This window comes from Tympanuchus pallidicinctus, unplaced genomic scaffold (genome assembly GCF_026119805.1).
Source record: "Tympanuchus pallidicinctus isolate F22 unplaced genomic scaffold, pur_lepc_1.0 scaffold14, whole genome shotgun sequence".
NCBI lineage: Eukaryota > Metazoa > Chordata > Aves > Galliformes > Phasianidae > Tympanuchus > Tympanuchus pallidicinctus.
The window spans coordinates 2,816,783-2,839,483 of NW_026294659.1; the positions used below are offsets into that span (position 1 = coordinate 2,816,783).

Consider the following 22,701-nt stretch of genomic DNA (forward strand, 5'->3'; position numbering starts at 1 on the left):
CTTTCTTCTTTTTTTAAAATGCTGTTCTTACATTTCCAAAATGTGCCCTCTTTCCATACCATTTCTCTTGGTATCTGGTCTACTCTACAGAATCATTTAAGAACAAAAGAAAGTTAAAGATTTTAGAAGTTGGAATGCCTGGTACCAAACCCAAGGTTTGTGTACACATTGGAAGAATTTTTTTCAGCTCAGTGCAACTCTGTTCTGGGCTTCAAACTCCTCTGCAGCTGGAGGGCCTTAGTTGTGTCACTGGAATCCTTCTTCTGGTATATTTTTGTCCAAAAGGAATCCACATTCATCAAAGACCAATTTCTAATGAGTCAAAGATCAATAAGTCTAGACAAGCAAGAAACTCACCTCAGCAATGCACTTTTGCTGTGGACAGAAACTTGACTGCAAATGTGCTTTCACTCAGAGGAAAGGAAAAATTATATAAAGCATGGCTTTTGGCACACGCAGGAGCAAACTCAATGCGAGCGTTAGTCCAAAGAATATCTAAAATGCATATATTGAGAGGGATCTACCCTGATTCCACAGGGCTCACTCTGCAACGAGCACACTATCACACTGTGCTACCTGCTAACACTAACATAAACCATGCAAGGTTTCTGTCTCCAGACAGCTCCATACTGCCTTCTCAGAAGGGTCTCCATAGCCAAGCTTCTTCAGATGTGTGCACACATCTTGTTTTGGAGGGACCTTGTAGGGTCATAGCAGAAGAGAGTGTGAGAGTATGCTAACAGCAATGGTTTGAGGACAGAAACTTGAGCTGTGGACTTAGGTCATCTGCCCGATGAAGCTAGCACCATCTGAAAGAGATATGCTTCAATAAGTTATGCTTCAGTAAGAGCATATTTTTGTTGGAGAGCCAGTCCACATACAGTATGTCTTTTTAATTTCTCCTTTAAAGCAGAAATATTTAATTTTACATATTTATTAAGCAACTGTTACAGCAATTATAGTGTAATTACAGTTTGCAGTAGACTCCATATTAGTTTGTTAACAAGGAATGTTTGTAAATGTAGTGTATCCTGGGCTCCCTGAACTAAATGAAAAATCATAGGCCATACCTATTATGAAGGCATGCGGGGAAGTTAATGAAATAAAGGTGGAAGGAAAGTAGGCCTAAACTGCAGGTTGATAAATGCCATCTGGGTGTTTTTATGCAGGAATAAAGTGGCTTTCATTTTTCTGTACCTTAATTCCATTTAAATTGCTGCAAACTCTGGCCTCTTTATCCTGAGTGAAAACACATGTTCAAAGGGTTTAACGTGCTTGACCTTATGCCTGTTAACTTCACCACTTCATTACCCATACCTTTCCCAAGTCTCCCCAGCCAAACTTTGCCATGAAAACAACTTTTTGCTCCTGCTAATATGAAGGAGCAGTGGTGTGCTCCAAGCAAGACATGAGCAGCACATTAGCCATGTGGGACTCTTCTGATGTGCTCTTATGTTTGCATGTGTTTTAGGAAGCTTAGCTTCCAAAGACAACAAGTGAACCAACTGAGGGAGCTAAAAGCATTCTGACTCTTCTCTGTACCTTTTCTGACTTTGTCCCAAAAGGAACAGAGACTGTTTTATAAAAAAGATGCAACATTGGCAATGCACATCAAAAAAGTAATCAAAATCAGTGCTATGACATTCTCAGAGTTGATGTCAAATATCAGTAAGTATGTTGCCCTCAACTCTACCAAACTCCTCAGGAAGACAAGCTGCATATTGTCTTGCTTCATCTTACCCACACAATGCCCTTCAATATTTAGAACAGAAATACTTCTCGATACACTGCTTCTGATTTAATTTCCAGGTTTAGCATTGTATTTTTCACCATTTAAAAATACAGGAAGTAATAAAAACAAGAAAAAAGGAAGAGCAATAAACACAAACTGATTAATAGCTGAGGTACCAGCCTACTGCCCAAATTGTGAGGCATGCGTTTGATGTACAGGATGATGAGAAAAATTTAATAACAGCCATTTCATTTGTGTGCTCCTAAATAGGGCAAGAATATTCAGAGAATGTGCATTACCACTGAATAATTCACTCATTGCAGGTCTTGTTCTCTGGAGTACAAAGGTAATACTACCTTGATCTATTTTGGAGCAGACTGACACCAGCCATGGTTCCCCACCCGTGGCAGGAATGACACTGGCATCACACAAACCACTTCCAAGGCCATAGCCAGGCATCCTCCCTTTTCCTATATGAATGCTAATTTGAATTCCTGGGCAGAGGCAGTCATGGGGAGCTGTTTAAGCAGGCATCTATCCCTGGCTTTGCTCCAGACATTCCTGCGCACAGTTCACTGACCTTTATGTTCAGTCAGTTGATTTGAGAGATGGGGTGGTAACACGGTGGGCTGTGGGGCTGATGCCCCAGTGTATGCAATGCCCAAAGAGTATAGGTGTTGGAAGAATCGCACACAGAATCACACACAGAATCACAAGGTTGGAAACGACCTGCAAGATCGTCTAGTCCAACCACCCTCCCATTCCTATCAGTGCCACAAGCTACTAAACCATCTCTCGTAGCTCCTCATCCAGGCGCCTCTTGAACACTACCAGGGACGGCGACTCCACCACCTCCCTGGGCAGCCATTCCAGTGCCTGACCACCCTTTGAGAGAAAAAGTTTCTCCTAATATCCAACCTAAACCTCCTCTGGTATAACTTCTGGCCATTTCCTCGGGTCCTACTATTTGCCTGGGAGAAGAGGCACCACAACCCTTTTGCACCACAACCTCCCTTCAGGAAGTTGTAGAGTGCAATGAGGTCTCCCCTGAGCCTCCTCTTCTCCAGACTGAAGATGTGGGCAGCAGGGATAGAACCAATATTCAGCGTCACCATGAGTGTCAACAACACCGTCTATATCAGGAAATCCCTGCCATGCAGCACTGCTGTCTCAGTACTATGAATGACAGTCTAGAAAAAGGTACAATGATGAATGATGAAAAGTCTTCCTCTCTGTGACTCTGGTTGCTGTACAGCTCCATGTTTTCATTGCCTTTTACATTTGCTGTGCAACCATAGAGGGAAAAAAATCCAAATCTACCTCCTTCAGTTGGAAAAGTCTGAGCTCCATGGATACAATTACTATAATACATCTCATAGCTCCATCTCTGGACCACAGCTTTACTTTGAAAACGGGCTTTTGATGAGAAAATCTGGCTCTTTTGGAAGATCTAGAATCATGTCAGGAAAAGTACAGAGAAGTTTCACTTTCACTAAATAATCCCCCAACATCATACAATCATTTGAATTGGAAGGGACCATTAAAGATCACCTAGATCAGCTCCCCTGCAATGAACAAGGACAGCTACATCAGGTTGTTCAGAGCCCTGTCCAGCCTGACCTTGGACATCTCCAGGAATGGGGTATCCATCACCTCTCTGGGCAATATGTGCCAATGCCTCACCACCTTTATTGTAAAAAACTTCTCCCTTATATCCAATCTAAATCTTCCCTCTATTAGTTTGAAACTATTTCCCCTTGTCATATCACCAGAGACTCTGCTAATGAGTCTGTCCCTTTCTTTCTTATAGCCCTCATTTAGACACTGAAAGACTGCTATCAGGCCTCCCCAGAGCCTTCTCTTCTCCAGGCTGAACAGCTCCAGCTCTCTCAGCCTGTCCTCATAGGACAACTGACCAAGTTGTTCACATGAACACTGAGAAGCAAAGCAGACTGGAAACAGTTAAATGAGTCTGCTTGCTCCATTCTGTGGCAGAAGCACAATCTACATACTGTCCATATTCAGGTGTCAGATTAAAAGATTGGGTGCATAAATTTGGTTATGTAGTTACGAAAAAATGCTTCTGGAGTCCAGGAATTCACCAGTCAATCCTTTCTAAACACAGCACTAAAAAAAGTTAACCTGTCCCTAGTACCAACTTCCTGTTGCTTATGTAACTGATTAATGTCAGTTTTATGGAATTTTTAATTCCTGTGTACTACTGTAAGTGCCATGGACTGCATGGAAATGTACACAATCCCTTTTACAGTCTTACATAATTTTCTCTGATGCTTTGAGCTCCTTTAAGTCACCACTTGAGTACAAATTATAATACACTGGACTTTTCACATATAAAGCCTGTGGTGTTTTGAAGCTTTATGCAAAATATGAGCAGTGCACTGGATTAAAATCAGTAGAAAACCAATGTTTGAAAAGATCCAGTGTTTTCATATCATAAATGTTTTCTTTCCTCTTTTTACTCTCTGAAAACATAAGTAAAGGGAATATCAACATTATTGTTACACTGCTGTTTTTTTGTACAATATTCCGATAAATGTTTTTCTGTTGAAGTTGTTACTTTAGAAAGACCTGACAGGACTGACAGAGGCTTCTAATGCTTTATGACGAAATGAACTAATTGACTTTTAGGAGAAAAAGATCAGAACAATTTATCCTACTACTATACATCTTTTTCTGGGCAGAAAGGTCATGATGACAAAGTAACAAAACTGAAAAATGATTTAACTTTCAAAAGCATGCAAAGCCCCCATTACTCTTCCCCATGACAATTTGTGACAGAGATAAGACTCAAACAAACTTCAAGATATTTGATGTTAATAAGCAGTGATGAACGATGAGGTTTCAGTTCTTCCGTCAGGTGCAGGGGTGTTCTGGAGAAAGCAGAGCTGCTGAAGCCAATACACTGAATTCCATCGTCCATAAACTTAATGCTCACTTGCTCAGTGCTTTGAAGTTAATGGAATTCTGGAGTTAATTGGGTTTAACTCTGAGGACAATTGGACCCACTAGAATGAGTGCTAACACAAAAGGCTTTGGAGTCGGGCCTGCGTTGCTGCTCAGAGAGATTAATAGCACAGAGAAAAGGAACCTCTCAGGAAGAGAGAAGGACAGAATGTGATGTAGGAGAAATGTGTCCCATCTTTTGAACTGGCAGCTGTACCATATACTGTGACGGAATGGGAGGCACTCAGCACCTCTCTCTGCTCGTGCCAACCAAATATTTCCTCAGTCTTTCATCACAAACGCAAAGTGGATAAGTCAGGATGAATAAAAGAGAATAATATAGGGAGTTAAAACAGGTTGCCATCTGAGAAGATGTGCGATAATGATTACAGAGATCACAATTAGTCCTATCTGATGCCTAGAACTTACACATGCAATTTCACTAAAAAAGCAGCCACAGAAAATGTGTTTTTTATATTGTTTAAAAATCTTTCTATGTTAAAAGATCACATCAATTATAACTTCTCATAGTAGTATCAGATTGTTGGTCAAAACAATTTTTATGAGAGACTGAGAATGATGCCATCAGCTACCCCCGAAGTTTCATCTACTGTTACAGCATGCACTGACATAGTAATTACTTTTGTGCTACAGTATGCAAGCCCGTATAAAGTGCCCCAAATAAAATTCTTCCCCAAGACTTAGATATCCTTCAAATAAATGCATATTAACCAGCAAGGTTTTATCTTTCACAGACTGACTCATTTCCTCTCTCAGTAAATGATCACTGTGTAACCCATTGAGTTTCTCCATAATTATTGGCAGATATAAGAAAGATTTCTTGCACAAACAGTAAGACAGGTGCCATGGAAATTGGGATACATTCATATTGCTTTATCCATTCGTGAAGAATTCAGCCTGCAATTACTGGAGATGGTTATGGAAATTTCCCGTAGAGTGCAGAAGGAAGTGTCAGATGTAAAAAACCTGATCAACATCCTCCCCTTTTTAGCTGTTACTTTTTGTCTCCTGAACTGAAAGAAAGAAATGGGTGACTGATAATTTTTCAAATACATTGAGTTCATCGAACACTCATTTCTAGCATCGACAGCAAGGAGAACATTTCCTCTTAGCATGAACTATGAACAAAGGACATTTTTTGTTGTCTAAGGCATACTTCTCTTGTTCTTGCTGAGAAAAAGCTGCTGGCTTCCAAAGCTCTTTCATCAAAATAAAGATGCAACACGTTTGTTCAAGTCATGATGACCATCCAAGTCATTCTGAAATTATCTCTGAAGGCCAGAGAAGCACCTGCACCTTTTTCTCTGCAGACATCACCTGTGAAATTATACAGGCAGTTTTCCTTTTTTATTCAACATCTGACTATAGTGGCTGTCATGCTATAGTCTCAAACTGGGTAAAAGTACTTGCAGAGTGAAGGTGACAAGAGGGAGATAGGGGAATGTAAGACAAGGAGGATGTTTAGTGTGCAAGTAAGGACCACAAAGGTTTTTGTCTCTTCCAGCATCCACAGCTGGCATAGCGTGTTTCCCCATCAAACAAACAGACCTGGATGAGTGACAACAGAACTCCTACACGTAGACTGCACGTGGTCATGAAATGTCACCTTCAGATAAATGTTTTAGGCAGGATTTTTACCCATAGATTCATTGTGGACATCGCTGTTGGGCTTTTCAGAAGTCTGTACTGATTTTTTGTCTGAAGACAGTAGACCTCATCCATTGCTGCCACATTATGACTTGGTTCTGAGATTGTTGACTCCCAGTGATCTAGTGAGATCAGAAATAACCTCAGCTCCAGAGAGGCATCTGTAAAATCAGGTAGGTTCAAGAGACAGCAGGTGACCCACAAAGAAAGGGAAGGTATACAAAGAAAATGTTGTGGTGTTTCTGGGCTCTAACCTGACTTTCAGCAGTCTTGGTAGACTCACTCCAGACTATCTTCAAGATGACCTCTTTCTAAAAAGCCATATGATTAAATTTGAACAGTTGGAAATTTGCATCAGTACAATGAATTATACAAAATTTACTATCAGCCTGTGCACAGATGCAAAGCTGGTCTTAGATATGATGCGGTTCCATTTGAGGTATGCAACTGTGTGCGCTGCAGCAGTGCAAACATAAATACATGCATATGCTACATATCTACTGCTGAAAAGCTGTTTGAACAAATGTGCTAGCACAATGTTCCAGTGTAGTTTGACAAAAGGAGAGGGAAGTTTTCTTTGAAAGTCCCTCCTACAAGAGCCTGGAGGAGCCACATACATTAACAAGCTCTGGCTAGAACTCAGGATCCTTTTCTATCATTTCTTTCCCACAGTAATAACGTTAATAATAATAATTAAACAAGATGAGTTATATGCCTTCTCCTGCATGCATTAAGACAGAAGAGAACCCAAGATCGATATTAATTAGATTATACAGTAGACTCATTTAATTCTCTAAAATCCTCAAAATACTACAGAGAAAAGCACAGTGAAAATGTGCTGGAAGATTATATTAAGTAGGTGCAATACCTGACTGCCACTGGGATTAATAGTTTTTTAAATTGGGGTGGTTGGAGGTTTCTGAGATGTTTCTGTGGCTTGCATTTTTGCTGAGCAATTATTCAAGCAATGCCTGAGAGCTCTGCCAAAGTTCTCAGTCTGTGACTCCTATTTCCTGACTTCCCAGTGTTCTTCTTTGCCAGCTATGGACAAAAGCTTCAGGAGGCCACAAGGCTGGAGCAGCACTTGGGAGTAACTTGGGAGGATGGCCAGCTTTCAGGTGGTAATTTCAGGCAGTGAAGCTAGAAGCATCTAATGAATGAAATAAAATGGTTTTATGTGTAGTATGATACTGACTGTCCCGCTCTTGAAGTACAGCTGTGTGGGGGTACACCATGAGCTGCTGTGGTGCATCTAGTTCCCTGAGACCATGTTTAGATCACTGCCTAAAGTCACCTTTGGGATTTGTCACACCTGAAGGATGTCTTTAGATGCAAGTTTCCAAAGTATAGGGACTAGGAACCACCTGAAGGTAGTCTGAGCCCCACCCAACCCAGATTCCACTGCTGTGGTGGCACTGAGGCAGTGCTGCTTGCCCCAGTTTGATGCTGACTCTCCATCCAGAGCATAGCTGAGCGTGAACCTAGCCCTAGCAAGCAGTGCCAGAACCTGAGACATGAATGTAGGCTCTGTTATTATGTCCTCAGTAGTAAATACATAAAGATATTGAAATATTTTCAGGCATGAGAATGATTCCACAAACAACCTGTTCAAATGGTACCTGGCACAATTTTAGACTATGACAGCAAACAGCTCCCAAACAAGTCCCAAACACAGCTTGGGTGTTAACAGAGTCAAAAACAATTCAAAATTTGCATGTTGTGTACAACTACTTGGTTCTGGAGGGAAAGATGGTGTAATGGTATGCATGTGAGCTATTCTTTAGTGGCTGATACTGGTGTTAAAGAATGTGCCAGGCATATTTAATTCAGCAGAGTTCAATTCAGTAGCAAGAAAAATACCAACAAGTAAGCTTTTGTTCAGTGCTTGATCTAGGTCTTTTTCTGAGGCACTTGCTTACTTTTCTGATTAATTAAAGTTATTTTGACTCTTTCCCCATGGCTTAATTTCTATTGAGTCTCTTCAGGTACTTAAATCCAATTTGTTCAATCTACTTTCTTAACATCCTTTTCTTCTAAAGTTTGTCCATGTTTGGATTTCTTGGCTTTGATGATAATATACTTAGATTTTCTCCTTTATTTCCCCACAATTTCAACATTCTTCCTTATTCTCTCATGTCACTGGTTTCTACTCTTTTCAACATTTTTTTTAATTTCCCAGTCTTAATTTCAGCTCTGTCTACAGATTGAGCTGGTTATAAATTTATGCTTTTGTTTTTCCAAATCTATTGTAATTCCTTCTGATTATTGTACTGCTTTCTGTAGTTTGTTCTCTGCCATTCTCTTTCACTCCTCCTATAATAACTCGTTCACTTTGACCCACAATTCCTACACAGTTACTTTTTCTTCATAACCACAATTCTTTGACACTAACATTCTTTCTCACCCCAAAATACCATATTTCTTTTTCAGAAGACAGTCCCCTTTTCCCCATTCTTATTTCTTATGCTTCAACCAGTCTGGCTATAAACCATAGTACAAAGTGAAAGTTAATGACATGGTGGTACACAAAATCCCAGATTGCAACAATTTGAATGCTTAGCATATTTACGTAAGTTGAAGATATATTCTGGTTAGTATTGATTTCCAGAGATCTTTTTGATTTAACCATCAGCCTCTCTAAATTCCCCCTGGTTTTAGTGTCACAGCCTATGGATGGAATTTACATTGAGGCCCAGTATGATCCAAGGGAAAATATGTGGATGGTTATGACATCTCATAAGAGAAGGACCTCTGCTCATAAAATTCTCAAGTTGTAAGCATGAAGTTTCATGTAAATATAAGAAATTTCAAATAACTTCTAATCACAAGAATATCAGGGTGAATCAGATCATACTCTCTTGTATCTGCTGCTTTATACAAAAAAAATTGAAAATGTTTGTCTTTCCTTTCCTCTGAAACACATTTGAAGATACTAAATGCTTCTTAAAGATGGGAAATCTGGGGCTATTTCCATAACAATAGGTTTTAGAGAAAGTTGTCAGGCCCGAGAAATAAAACAAACCTGTCAAGTTTCCCTGGTCATTAGCAGAAAAGGTTTTCCTGCCCACTTCACCCACAAAAGCTGACTGATATGAAGTCTTGTGACATTGGAAGATTTATACACTCTTTAATTTATTCAGAATAAATACTGTCCCTGTGGGATACAAGCCATGCAGTGTGAATAAAGAACACGCTATATTTAAGAGGACATTACTAACTTGCAAGACATATGGTAATGCTTCCTGAAGTCAGAAATATAATGTAATACTTGTAATACAGCATGTAATACTTTCTGTTCTCCACCAAATTACCAGGGAGACAGATTGTGCTTTTCTGAGTATACTGACAAATGTCCCTTCTCATTATGGTTTTGCCCTTTTTATATTACCATATCATTATTTTTATTTTGTATTACAGTGCACAATTTAGTTGAACTGCATTCTTAGACAATTCTAGAATGTTGTTTTACTTTCAGAATTCCTGAGAAAATTATCAGATATTTATCATTCTTTCACTAAGATAAATTCCTCACTGAAAACGTACACCTCAAGGGGAGACACCCATTGTGCTTAGCCAAGTTGCCGACCAGGCCAATGGTAGCCAAGTAACATTTATAACCAGGAACAAAATGCTACATTTTTTCTTAATGAGATTTCAGAGCTGACTCTTGTTGGCAGCCATTTTACATTTGTGATGCTAATAATGAGTAGAAACCTTATGTTAGTAATTAGTAGCTGTTTGCTTTTATAATCTTTCCTAACAATTTTAGCACAGAAGCAGGCTTCCCTCAGGTTTCTTGTTGTTTGAAGAAGGACATTTGCCAGTGCTGCAAATGCAGCCTGGCAAAGCAGCTGCATAAGCAAGCAGCCTCCTTGAGCTTGTGCTTAAAGAAAGAAAAGAAGGAAGCCCACTTAAAACCTATGCATGTCTACTTCCGTGAAGAACTGGAGAATTCTCCAAACTTTTCTTTCCAGCCAGCAGTTTCCCTCCACCTTTGCTTGAAAAGGTTCATGAAAAGACCCCCACCAGTATGGATCATATCTATTGCCCCCCACTACAAGCCTGTAGCTTCTTTGTAGTCAGCATTGGTGAGGCTGTACCTTGAATACTGTATTTAGTTTTGGGCTCCTCACTGCAAAAAATACATCAAGGCCTTGGAGTGTGTGCAGAGAAAGTGGAGGTGAAGAGTCTGGAGCAAAAATCTTATGAGGAGTGGTGGAGGGAACTGGGATTATTCAGTCTGGAGAAGAGGAGGCTCAGGGGAGGCCTTATTGCCCTCTACAGATCCTGAAAGAAGGTTGTGGTGAGGTGGCGGTTGACCTCTTATTCCAGGTATCAGTAATAGGACGAGAGGGAATGGCCTCAAGTTGTGCCAGGGGAGATTTAGGTAGGGTAATAGGAAACATTTTTTCTTAGAAAGAGTGTTGAGGTATAGGCACTGGAACAGGCTGCCCAGGGAAGTGGTAGAGACACTGCCCTTGGAGGTGTTCAAGGAACATGTAGACCTAGCATTGAAGGAAATCATTTAGAGCAGTCACAAGCATAGGCTGGTTGTTAGACTAGATGATTTTAGTGGTCTTTCCAACTTCAGTGTACCTGTGATTCTATGATTCTGTCCCGAAGTTGTCCCTCAGAGCCTAGTACTTTGTTCAGGAGCAAAAAGCAAGGGCAAAAGGGGATGTGGGACTGTGGGATGACCAAATCCACCCCTTCTGTCTGCAGATGCCTCATACTCATGTAATAGGATAGGCTAATGAGCTCAAGACTAGTGATTCTTTTCTTGGTAGAGCTAGACACAGCCTGACTCATCCTCAAAGTCCTGTCTCCTAAGCCCTGGATTTAAACATGCTCAGTGATGTGCGCACCTCAGTTGGAAGCAGCCATGTAGTGCAGACAAATATGAAATTTGTTGACTCAAATTTCTGTTCTTTTCAGCCATTCACTGAGCGAACCACCAATTTTACTACATATTGGAGGAAATGAAAAACAGGTACAATTTGGTACAAAGAGGAGATATGGTCAAAGAAGAGATAATTCATCTCACCACAGGAAATACTGGATAAAACTCTTCAGCAAACATTAATTTAAGAGGACAAGTCAGATGATCAGGGTGGTCCCTCCTGATCTTAAAAATCTATTGCATCTTTGTATGTTCCCATATACCTTGAAAGGAAGTAACTGTCAGCAAGCAATTACTTGAGTCCACTGCTTGAGAAAAACAGTAGGACCCAAATTGTATGCAGAAGGGTTTTTTTGTGTGTTGTTGTTGTTGTTGTTTTTTTTTTTAAATGATGAATTCTAATTAAAGTGATAGAAAATTCCTGGAGAAATTCTCAGCCTGTTCATTTTTTAGCATTCTTTGTATTAAAAAAGGTGCTTGAAGTCCTTAAATTTTTACCCTTTAGCCACCTTTAATCTATTTTCTAATCTCTTAATAGCCTTAATTGAATTCTGAATGCTTGCAATTATTAAACATCTTTAGGGAATTGTGATTTGTATTTTAGATTACACAAAAACAATATCAATTGCACAACACCTCCACTCCAATCTTTATGTCAAATTAAGCCATCAGGGATGTAAGGCATATATTTTACAGGCATGATATTTGCCTTTGAAATACTATTTACCTGTGGTTTCGGGCAGGTTGAAGGACATAGATGAAAAGAACTGAGGAAACAGAGAGATCTAAATGTGGGTTATGTCAGAGCTGTTGTCTTTTTGGCCTCTTCACCCACTTTGCAAGGCTGGAGCCCAGTGCAAAGTTCCAGTCAGAAGCAAATAGAATAACAGAAACATAAAATCATTAAAATTGGAAAAGATCTCTGAAATAATCTAATCCAGCTATCACCACCATGCCCACTAGCCCCGTCCCTCAGTGCCACATGGTTGTCAAACACCTACAGCGACAGTGACTCCACCACCTCCTTGGGCAGCCTGTGCCACCTCACCATTCTTTAGGGGAAGTTTTTCCTAATACACAGCTGGAACCTTCCTTGGTGCAACTAGAGGCCATTACCTCTTGTCCTAAATACCACAGGAGTGTGAGATGCAGTCCTACAGCTGGGAGTGGTGCGGAGACAGGGCATTCACTGCCTTCATACTCCAATGCTCCTCCAGCATCCGCTCACAATCTGTTTGCTAGGAGGTTTCATGGAGCTGCCTGCATTCTCAGCCCCTGGACCAGGATCCAACTCAAACATGCTGGACTCCTCCATCTCACCCAGGGCCACACAGTGTCTTCACATTTACCAGGTCCCAGAGCTGCACTGTCCTCCAGGTCTCACTCTTGGGCATCTGAATTGGTCTGGGCCTCTAGTTTCATCTGAGCCTTTTTATTTCTCTAAAATTTCCTTGTTTGCCCTGCCTCTGCCCTCCTCCTGCTTCAGAAGCTTACAACCTTTTCGTACCTGGAGCTTCCTCCTCTTCCTCCTCTGCTTGCCTGCAACCCCTGGCACCAAGGCTATTTTTTATTTCTTTCCCTTTTTCATCATTGCCACTTGTTGAAGGACAGCTGCCCTGCTGGGAACACCAAACCTGCTCCTTGCTAGGGGTCAGCTCAAACACCACTCTGAAGACAAAAGACTCTGGGAAAAGAGGATGCATGGCAGTCCTACTAGGCACAGAACAAACCCATTGCTTTTATTCAAGGACTGGAGCAACTTGCTACTCTCTAGATATGTAAGAACAGCATCCAAGCTAGATATTTACAGCTAATACTGCAATGAGCTAATAATAACGAGGAGGGACATTAAGATGATTAGAGGGCTGGAGCACCTCTCCTATGAGGAAAGGTTGAGGGAACTGGGTTTGTTTAGCTTGGAGAAGACAGGAGACCTCATTGTTGTATTTCAATACTTGAAGGGAGCAAATAAACAGGGGGGGAATGGCTGTTTATGAAGGTGGATAATTATAAGACAAGGGGGAATGGTTTTAAAGTGATACAGGAAAGATTTAGGTTAGATATTAGGAGGAAGTTTTTCACTCAGAGGGTGGTGACGCACTGGAACAGGTTGCCCAAAGAGGTTGTTGATGCCCCATCCCTGGAGGTATTCAAGGCCAGGCTGGATGTGGCTCTGGGCAGCCTGGTCTGGTGTTGGCAACTCTGCACATAATAGGGGGGTTGAAACTAGATGATCATTGTGGTCCTTTTCAACTCAGGCCATTCTATGATTCTTGATAATGGAACAGTTTAATCCTGAGCAAATAGAGAAAAAAAAAGCTCTCAAAATATGTGCCTTGTAAAAATTGGGAACTTGGTATCAAAACACAAACAAGTTTTCTTAACTTGAAGAAAATATTACTTTTCTCTGCTTGTTTGTTGCAATACATGCTTTTTAGTAATTGTTAGTTTCCTGCCACTTGTTTTCACCTTCCTTCCTCTAGAAGAATTTGTTTTTATATCCAGCACCAGAATCAAAATCTTTACAAAGATAAATTGCTTTCCTTAACATCAGGGCAGGATTTCAACTTGTCATTGCTGAGCATCTCGATGCTTTCTAGAGACCCTAACAGAAAATCCAGGACATTTCTGGAGAAACCACAGTTATGCTTGTATCCATCGCTTGTAGCCACTGCATAATCCGTCTCCATACAAATAAAATAAATGCCCACTCATTACGCTAGTGTCAGAGCCTTGATTTAATTCATCTACCTTTATTCAGGCTGAGTAGCGTTCTACTCTGGGAGCTGTTCTATTAACCAACTAGGCATAAAAAGGCAATTTTTTGGATACATTTGAAGCATTAACAGATATTATTTACAATCTGTATTGTCATAACAGCTGGTTGCCAGTCCAACTCTAGGGAGTTGTGCTTTTGACAGCGTGCTATTACAAAAAGTCAATGTTTGATCTTGCAGGCTGATGCAGTGATCCAGGAGGTACGGGTACCCAAACCTATCTACTGGGATTGTTCATTCGTGCCCAACAGATGTTTGGAGAAATGATACCAAAGCAGATATATGTAATATATACTGCTACATTCAGGTTTGTACTTGAATTGTAAACTTTCTCATCCAGAGGAGGCCACAAAAATGATCAAAGTGCAGGAACACCTCTCCCATGAAGAAAGGGTGAGGGAAATGGGCTTGTTTAGCTTGGAGAAGGCTCCAAGGAGACTTCATTGCAGCCTTCCATACTTGAGGAGAACTTACAAACATGAGGGAGACTGACTTTACATGATCTGGTAGTGATAAGGCAAGGGGGAATGGCTTTAAACTAATAGAGAAAAGATTTAGGTTAGGTATCAGGAGGAAATTCTTTACTTGGGGGGGGGGGAGGTGGGGGGCACTGCCCATGGCAGAGTGTATGGGAACTACTGATTCGTAGCCTGAAACTTTGACTAATCACCTAAGTAAAGCAATAAGTCAGCCCTGGAAGCACAGGTGAAAGCATTTACCTGTGCTGCCGGAAGGGGTGGAGCTTGGCTCCACCTCTCCTAGATCCATTTAAGAGCTGATTACCAGTAAGGAAGGATCTCTTTCTGGAGATCCCTCCTTTGGGAGTTTTCTAGCAAGCCCAGGAGAAGGGTAAGCCTTCTATCTTTTCTGATGTAATAACCTGCTTAGCCAAACTCTCTTGCATATTTCTTAATTATAACACCTGTATATTCATTGATTATACATAGGGGTTGAGGCTGAGTGGCCTTTAAGCTCACTTCCAACTTAAGTCAGTCCATGATTCTATAATTTTTCCTTGAATATTGAATTTCACTGTGCATTTGCTTTTACATTCACTACGTAATACATTTAGAGTTTCCTAATAAAGGCATGTATATTTAGATTTAAAAAAAAAAGTAAAAACAAACAAAAAAACAAAACAACAAAAAAAAACTCCACACAAACTAATACACCACAGCCATTTTTATTGCATTATACAGACCAAAGTAATCATAAAAGATGAGTTAGGACATAATTCTGCAGTTCAGCATCTGTGCAGAAGCCTGCCCCATATGCTATACATAAAATTCCTGACTCATGCAGGTGTGACTGCAAGATGCGGGCCACTAAACAATGAAAACAGCTGAAAAACTTTGGTTAAATCAGTTTGGCTGAGACACCACAGTTTAAGCAGGTCAGTATGAAAAGTCATTCAGCTCTCCTTTGGACTTCTTACCCTAGAAAGAAAGAACAGTAATAAAATCGGGCAGCAATAAATTTAGAGCAAATTATATTAAAAAATACTTGTATATAGCACATGTCCTGACTATAAAATAGTAATAGGTCATCAAATTAAATACGATGACTGGATAATTTTATCATTGCTTGTACTGAGCCAAATCCTCCTTTCCATGGGTAAGCCAACCAAAGCAAGAATATTTGCCCAAATAATGCATGATTTACCCCAGTAATTATGAGATTACTATGTTCAATGAGAAGAACAAAAATGTAGCTAGAGCTCAGGGTCAGTGCATCTTCTGTTTATTGTAGTGGGGGAGTAAACTCACTTTTACAGTTCCATAATTTGCTAGAACCACTGCAAAGGGGCTTTAAAGTGATAAGTACTGTTCACTGGTTCAGTACTGGGTCACAGATGCTATACTGAAAACCTGACTCTAGCTCCAGATTAGTCCAGCAAGCTATTAGGGATCATAGTGCATTCTGTAATGAGGAACTATAGGGCTTGGTGCATATGTTCTGAGAGCTTATTTCCCCTCTCCTCACTCATAAATAACTTCTCAACACAATCAGAATCACACAATGATGTTATGATTTATATGCCAGGTTTCAATCTGATCTCAGGTATTCACTTCCAAACCTTTCAAAGTACCAGTTTCTAATTAAAATTATGACACATTCTTTCAACAATAACCCAGTATGCAAGGACCTGCATACCTTTCAAATCTTTCATAAGGCAAAGAGTCAGCCTTAATTTGCAAGTAAAGTTTATTGTTCTGTTGGCTTTATGTAATGAAAACTTCTTAGAAACAGAGTGCCATGTCAGGAATGTGGCACAATATGCATGGCTAGAGCCAATTTTGAAGGAAGTTACAGTGTCAAATCGCTTCTTTTCAGTAGAAAAAACTTCACTCTCAATTATAAATGCAATTCCAGCCTGACCTTGAGTGTGCCCAGGAATGGGGCATCCATCACCTCTCTGGGCAACCTGGATCTCCAGGGAGAGGTTATGGATCCTTTGAGTGCCTTCTTGGCACTCACTGCCAGAATTTCAGTCCCACATAATGAAACATGAGAGCTTGTGTCACTGCTCATGCTATTCAAAGGGATGCCTTTATCGTTGCTGCTTAGGGGCTGAGGGAATCCTCTTTTTTTCTTCATGTACAGATATTAAATGTCGGAGTCAGCAGCTGGCATTCTGCAGCCGTCAGAGGGAATGTCTCAATGGCCATTGCCTCAGTATTGGCAGGAGGAGCAGGGGGGATGTAAATGTAGGCAAAAATCGGCAACTGAAAGGAGGAAAACACCCTTCAGTGGTATTTATGCTTGGCCTGGAGCTCTGGGAGGACAGAGGCTACTAGAAAAGTTGATGGAGAAGCACTCACAGCCATCGCAGGAGGAATCCCTTTGCACTGTGAGGAATTCCTACAGCAAGAAGGGCTGTCACAGGGTCTGTGGGAATTGTTCCTTTGGGGGAGCACTGGCCAAGCCTTGCTCCTTCAGGATGAAGGCAGCCACCACACCTCAGTGGTGAAACTCGGTAGCCAACATGGGCCCTACTGGCTGAGCCTGCCGCTGGTCCTCCAGCCTCTTTGCCCAGCACCTCTCTCTCTCGGGGTGAGGCAGTGAAGTAACGCCCTCTCCTTTCCTTCTCTCCTCTCAGGGCTCTTTGGAAGCAGTGGGTAAAAACCGCCATCTATCACCGGCATTTAACAGCCTGGCTTTCCCCAGAGGAGAAAAAAAAAAAAAAAGGGGGAAGGACGGAAGGAAAAAACCAACCTTTACCACCCACGCAGAGATGCTTTTTTAAGGGAAGGGGAGGGAAAAAAAAAAAAAAAAAAGCACAGAAAACCCAACCGAACAGCAGCGATCCCCTTGGCTGAGCTCCCCGTTCGCCCCCGGCGCGGTGCCCCCAGCTGGGCAGCAGCAGGTGCTCATCCCCCCGCACCTAGCGACTCATCCCAGCCTCCCCCAGCCCCGGGCGGCCTTCGGGTGCCGCTTCCCATCTCTCTGGGAGATATTTTCGGGTGACGGGAGCCACCTCGTCATTTCCGCCAGGAGAAAAAGACCCCGCACACGGGAACCGCGGCCTCAGAGACCCGGTGGACGCAGCCTCAACCCCGCCGCTCCCCGCTCCGCTGCCCGGCAGCAGAGCCCTCGCCAGGGCTGGGAGCCGCCCTCGGGGCCGCGGGGGCGGGAGGCGTCGGAGCGTGCCACCGCCTCCTCCCCCTCCTTTTTCCTCCTCCTCCTCCTCCTCCCCCTGCCGCCGAGCCGGCAACATGAACTGAAATCCCTAGAGAGGAACAGAGGCGGCGAGCGAGCGGAGCGGAGCGGAGGCAAGCGGGGCTTTAGCGGGGCTTTAGCGGGGATTTTGGCTCCTTCGGGTAGAGGAACGGCCCCGTCTGAGGGCAGAACGCTCCCGAAGCTGCGCACAGCCTCGCCCCTCACCCGAAGAGCGGCGGCCTCCCGAGCCCCGCGCCGCCGAGCCCCCATGGCCCTCATTATGGAGCCCGTCAGTAAGTGGTCGCCGAGCCAGGTCGTCGACTGGATGAAAGGTGAGCGGCGCGCCCCGCGTCCTCCCAGTCCTCGTCCTCATCCCTGCAGGTGCTCCCAGCCGACTCCCCCCGTGGTTTTGGGCAGGGGTTGGAAAAGGAAGGGAGCGGCTGTCGAGTCTTCGCCGTCTGAGGGGACTCCGGGCAGCCTCGGGGCGTGGGAGTGGGAGCGGCCGGCGACCCCCGACGGCCGCAGCTCCGGAGGGGTGAGAGGGGGCCGTGCCCGGGGGGCTTCAGGCATGGGGCGCGGCAGGCAGCTCTCAGCAGAGTCTAGAAATAAAAGTTGGACCCGGGGGAGTGCACCCGGTGCCTTGCCTGGCGGCAACTAGCGATCTGCATTCGGGGAGCGGCCCCCGCCTCTTGAGCGGCCCCCGGCCCGAGCTTCGTTCCCGCAGTGCGCAGCCCCTGGAGTCGGCACGGAGGGACGCGCCGCTGGCGTTAAGCCGGGTGCGATGTACGGCCATTTGTTGGGCTGCCATTTATTTGCACGGCTCCTCTGCCTGCTCCCGCTCCCTCACCTGTCACCTTCTCTCTTCCCCACGTATTGAGAATAAAACTTGGACTTTCTGGAAAGGCTTCTCACTTATTCTTCATATACTGGCTTGGCTTTAAAACTCCAATTTAAAAAAAAAAAATGTTTTTTTTTCTCCCTTTCCTTTTTACCTTTAACTTAGTCTGCAGCTGTGTTTTGAATAAATCACTCTCTGATATTATGTATCTTTTAATAAAGATAGAATGACCGGATGGGTACAACTTTCGAACAACTGCTACATTGTGGGAGTTCCTTATAGCGTTCTGCATGCTACTAATGTGACAGTTCCATCATCCTTAAAATTTCAGGCATATAGCATATGTTCTCCATGCTGGCGTTTATAGCTGTCGAGTTATAATTGTGGTCAGTAATGTACATAGCGTTTTGCAGTCCATAGAATTTTAAAAGCTGAATAACATGATACTTCATATTCTAAGGAATTAGCAAACATAACTGGCAACTTGAAGGAGCTGCAGGTGAGCAGCACTAAATGCAAGTCCATTTCAATCCCGGAATGTTTCATTGCAGTCATTTGGCTTGCAATGTTTTTTTTTACTTCTAAAAAAGCTCATGTTGGGGTTTTTTCAAAGCAGTGTCTGAGATACCTTCCTAATGTGTTGAAAATGCAAACAAACAAACAAAGAAGCCCAAAACCACAGATGAGCTTCAGAGATCCCGTTTTTCAAACACTTCAAAATTGTAATACATCACATACTTCTTGTAAGTGACAGGTGAAGTGCATGCCATGTTATGTGTCTGTATTGCTTCAGAGTAGAATTAGTTATTTAAAACCAACAGGCTGACTGCATGAAATCCAATATTGAAAATAGTGCAGCTGGAGGAGGGTTCGGAGTGAGAAGCCTGGAAGCGACTCGTGGGGCTGTAGGTCTGCTAGGAAAAGAATTAGGTGGACTTTACAGGGAAAAAAAGTGGGGAAAAAAGTTACTGCAATCACGCCTACTGTTTGGGTTGTGAAGCTTGCCTTTAAATGTTCACCCTGTTTATTTTGGTGCAAATGCTCATTTGTTTTTTGAAATACTTCCATTTTTACTGAGCAAACAAACCTACGTTGCTTCAAGCTTCCACTTCTTTGTTTTGTATTCTGCAGAGCTGATGACACTTCATCTAGAATGATGTGCACAGAGGTAACCTACCTGCCTCTGGTGAGAACTGTGTGAGAGAATCCACCCACACACCTGAGGTAGTTTCAGACGTAGAAACAAGTAGGACTGGCAGCTGTGTGCAGGTCACTCTGCCTGGCAAAGCTGGGGGAAGGACAGCAGTGGGGAAGAGCTGCAGCAACTTTGTTTTCCTGACTTATTGTGTGAACACAGTTGCTAGAATCCAGGTGAAAAGACATTCTTTAAGTGTGTAGTTTCTGAGAAACACAGTCCAGAATGTCACAAAAATAGCTTGTGTTGGTTATTTGGAGAGGTACCTAAGCAGGTATATGCCTAAAATGGGAATGAACACATCTTTCTCAAGAGAACTTCGGGGTGAGTGCATTAGTGGTCTCTGCATTAATAGCACTTAATTTTGGTCTGCAGAAATTACCTTCAGCTCCATGACATGGGAATATTAGGCTGAGTTACTGGGGTTATTTTAACGAATTACAAATGCTGAACTTGGTTTTAACCTCTTTCTTTAAATAAGTGCCCTGTTATGTAATACGCTTGCTAAAAGCACTTCTGTAAAGAGTGTTCTTCAAAACAGATTTCAATGTTCAAAGCACAGTCTTTCCTGCAAAAGGAAAATCCTACTGTTTAACATTGTTTACAGTTATCTGAAAGCAAGGGGAAATGAAACACTTTGGATTTTATTGCTCTCAGTGTTTCTGTGATGGTCTTACTGGTATGACCTGAACGTTTGCAATAAATTCCCTGTCTGGAATTCTTTATTTAGGCAAAAGAGCCGTGACATCAGTAGCATTTTGTTCAGAGCATGATAAAGCATTGGGCCTAGCATTAAGGATGTGAAAAATGAAGACAAAGAAAGTATTCCAGCCCCGAAGTGTTACATAAAAGTGCCGACTCTTTGCCAGATGGCTGCATGGGGACTGGGCTCAAGGCGGTGGGTGTTCACCAAATTAATGCAGCCTCCCCAGTGTGCTCTCAGTTTTTAATTTCTTAACATCCACAGTAGGAATGGGAAGTCCTTAGTGCTCCTTGGGTGCTAGCACTGCTCATAGGTGGAGTTGGGCATGGAACTGGTTATGTGCGTGAGTAAACCGCTGTCTAAATTTTGCCTTGTGAAAATGTGTACAGTAAGGTGTTCAGTAAGGTGTACAGTAAGGTGGATCCAATTGTGTGAACCAGGTGATGTCAACCAATTAAAGCTTTGCAATTGAAAATGGGAGCCTGTGTCAGCAGATGAGTTCTTGTCTGTTTTGAAGTGAACTCGCCAGCACTGAATTGACTGTCACGGAGCTGGAAAAAGAGCAGATGGATTAGCTCATCTCTCCCACAGGATGGCATATTGGATGTGCAGGATAAGATGAATATTTAAATTGATTCAAACTGCGCGTTATTTCACTTTTCTTATATTTAGTACTAATTTTAAAGGCCCTGCATGGATCAGTGAGCTGAAACTGTGTCAATCAACTCCTCTGCCTCTCCTTTTGAGGACATATGTGGATTCCACTCCAGCGTTGCAAGACGTTGGCATGTTGTATGGGCGGGCGTCATTGAGCATCATGGCTTTCACTGAGTTGTGAAGGGAGCTTGTCAGATGTGCTTTGGATTGCTAGGGCTCTGAGCAAACTCAAAGACAAGGCACTCAATTACCTTCCAGCCACCAGGAGATTTTTAACTGGGTCTTGTAATTTTCCTTCTTTTGTTCCAGGTTATTTCTAATAGCTGTAGTTTAAGGGCTTGCTGCTTTTAACAATATTCTAGTTTTAATTCAGCACCATTTTTGCAGTGGGAAATGTGTTCAAAAAGGCAACCCATCTGGAAAAATTGAAATTACCTTATGTAAAAAAGATTAAATATATATATATATTTTTTTGGTAAATGACAGCTTATAGAGCTTGTACTAAGCTCATACAGCTTAAATTGTTGTAATGGTAGTAATACTAATCAAGCTGAATTTTGAAGCATGGAGATACTTTAAAAGCTTTTAAAGCTAAAGAATGTGGTCTTTTTTTACCTACATAAAGTGTACTGTACCAGCATTTAGAAGGATGTAAATATTTAGGACTAGTGGAAGAGAGAGGCTGATGTGAGTGTGCCAGCAAAGAGAAAGCAGAGTGTGAAAGTTTCTCCTTCGGGTAAGTTAATGTTACGTGGATTTAAGAACAGAGTTTCTCTTTGCTCTTCATGTGCAGAGATTCCCGTTTTCAGCAGTGCATTTGCACAAAGTCATCAGGGGCTGCTGACAGCTGTGCGCCAGTAGGTGTAACGGGAACTGTTTGTGCTTCAAGAAAATGCAAGGGTTTGTGAAAATGCTCTGAAACCAAGACTGTAACACTTAATAATAATTAAAATCTTGCTCTGGGGACCCTTTTACTCATGTTTCTGCGTGTGCATAGCCCTAGGACTTCTGTGGCATATCCCAGGTTGTTCTGTAGTCTCTAAACTATTAGCCTGCTCATCAGCGAAGGCACCTTACCTTTCGCAGCACTGGGATTTAGACTTCATAAGCAATAAGAATGACCACAGAGTTACTGTCAGACCTATTTGAGAAGTTCATTTTTTGCCTTGGCTTTTGCTAAAGAAGATTATTATGGACAGAGGTTAGGAGAAAGCTTTTTCTAAAGTGTAGGATTGATTATGACACTGCAAAGATCTTATGAGCATCTGCCTCATGGTAAAGAGGTGGTGTGCTTGCATGTATGTTATGTGCCCTCATTTTGAGCTTTCAATTTTATCCTCTTCAGTTTTCTTTGCTGTGTTGAGTTAAAGGTACTTTTTTATACTACTTGTTTTTGCCTTTGAGCAACAACAGTTAACAAATATAACTTAACAAATATTTTAGAAATAATATGTGTATTGCTAAATGCTCTCAGAGAAACAAAAGATGGAAATCTAAGAATATGAAAAATACATGCTTTCTAAAACTTTAGTTCATTGTAAGGATTGTGGTAGATGACTGATTAGCTGCAGAAGAGTCATCAACTTGAAAAGTCATTGTGTATCACC

General features: G+C 42.1%; 1 protein-coding gene across 6 annotated transcripts in view; it reads left to right on the forward strand.

The window, feature by feature from the left end:
* The first annotated feature begins 17,328 nt into the window (after positions 1–17,328).
* The window catches only part of CNKSR2 (connector enhancer of kinase suppressor of Ras 2), a 204,265-nt gene continuing 198,892 nt past the window's right edge, over positions 17,329–22,701 (forward strand). For 2 of the 6 annotated variants that reach the window (XM_052673737.1, XM_052673738.1), the window contains exon 1: positions 17,754–18,033. In XM_052673737.1, coding sequence (XP_052529697.1) covers positions 17,970–18,033 — 64 coding nt within the window. In that variant the 5' untranslated portion in view covers positions 17,754–17,969. Of the gene's footprint in view, positions 18,034–22,701 lie in introns of all 6 variants that reach the window. The other 4 variants (XM_052673741.1, XM_052673742.1, XM_052673739.1 and 1 more) reach the window with 4 other exon arrangements.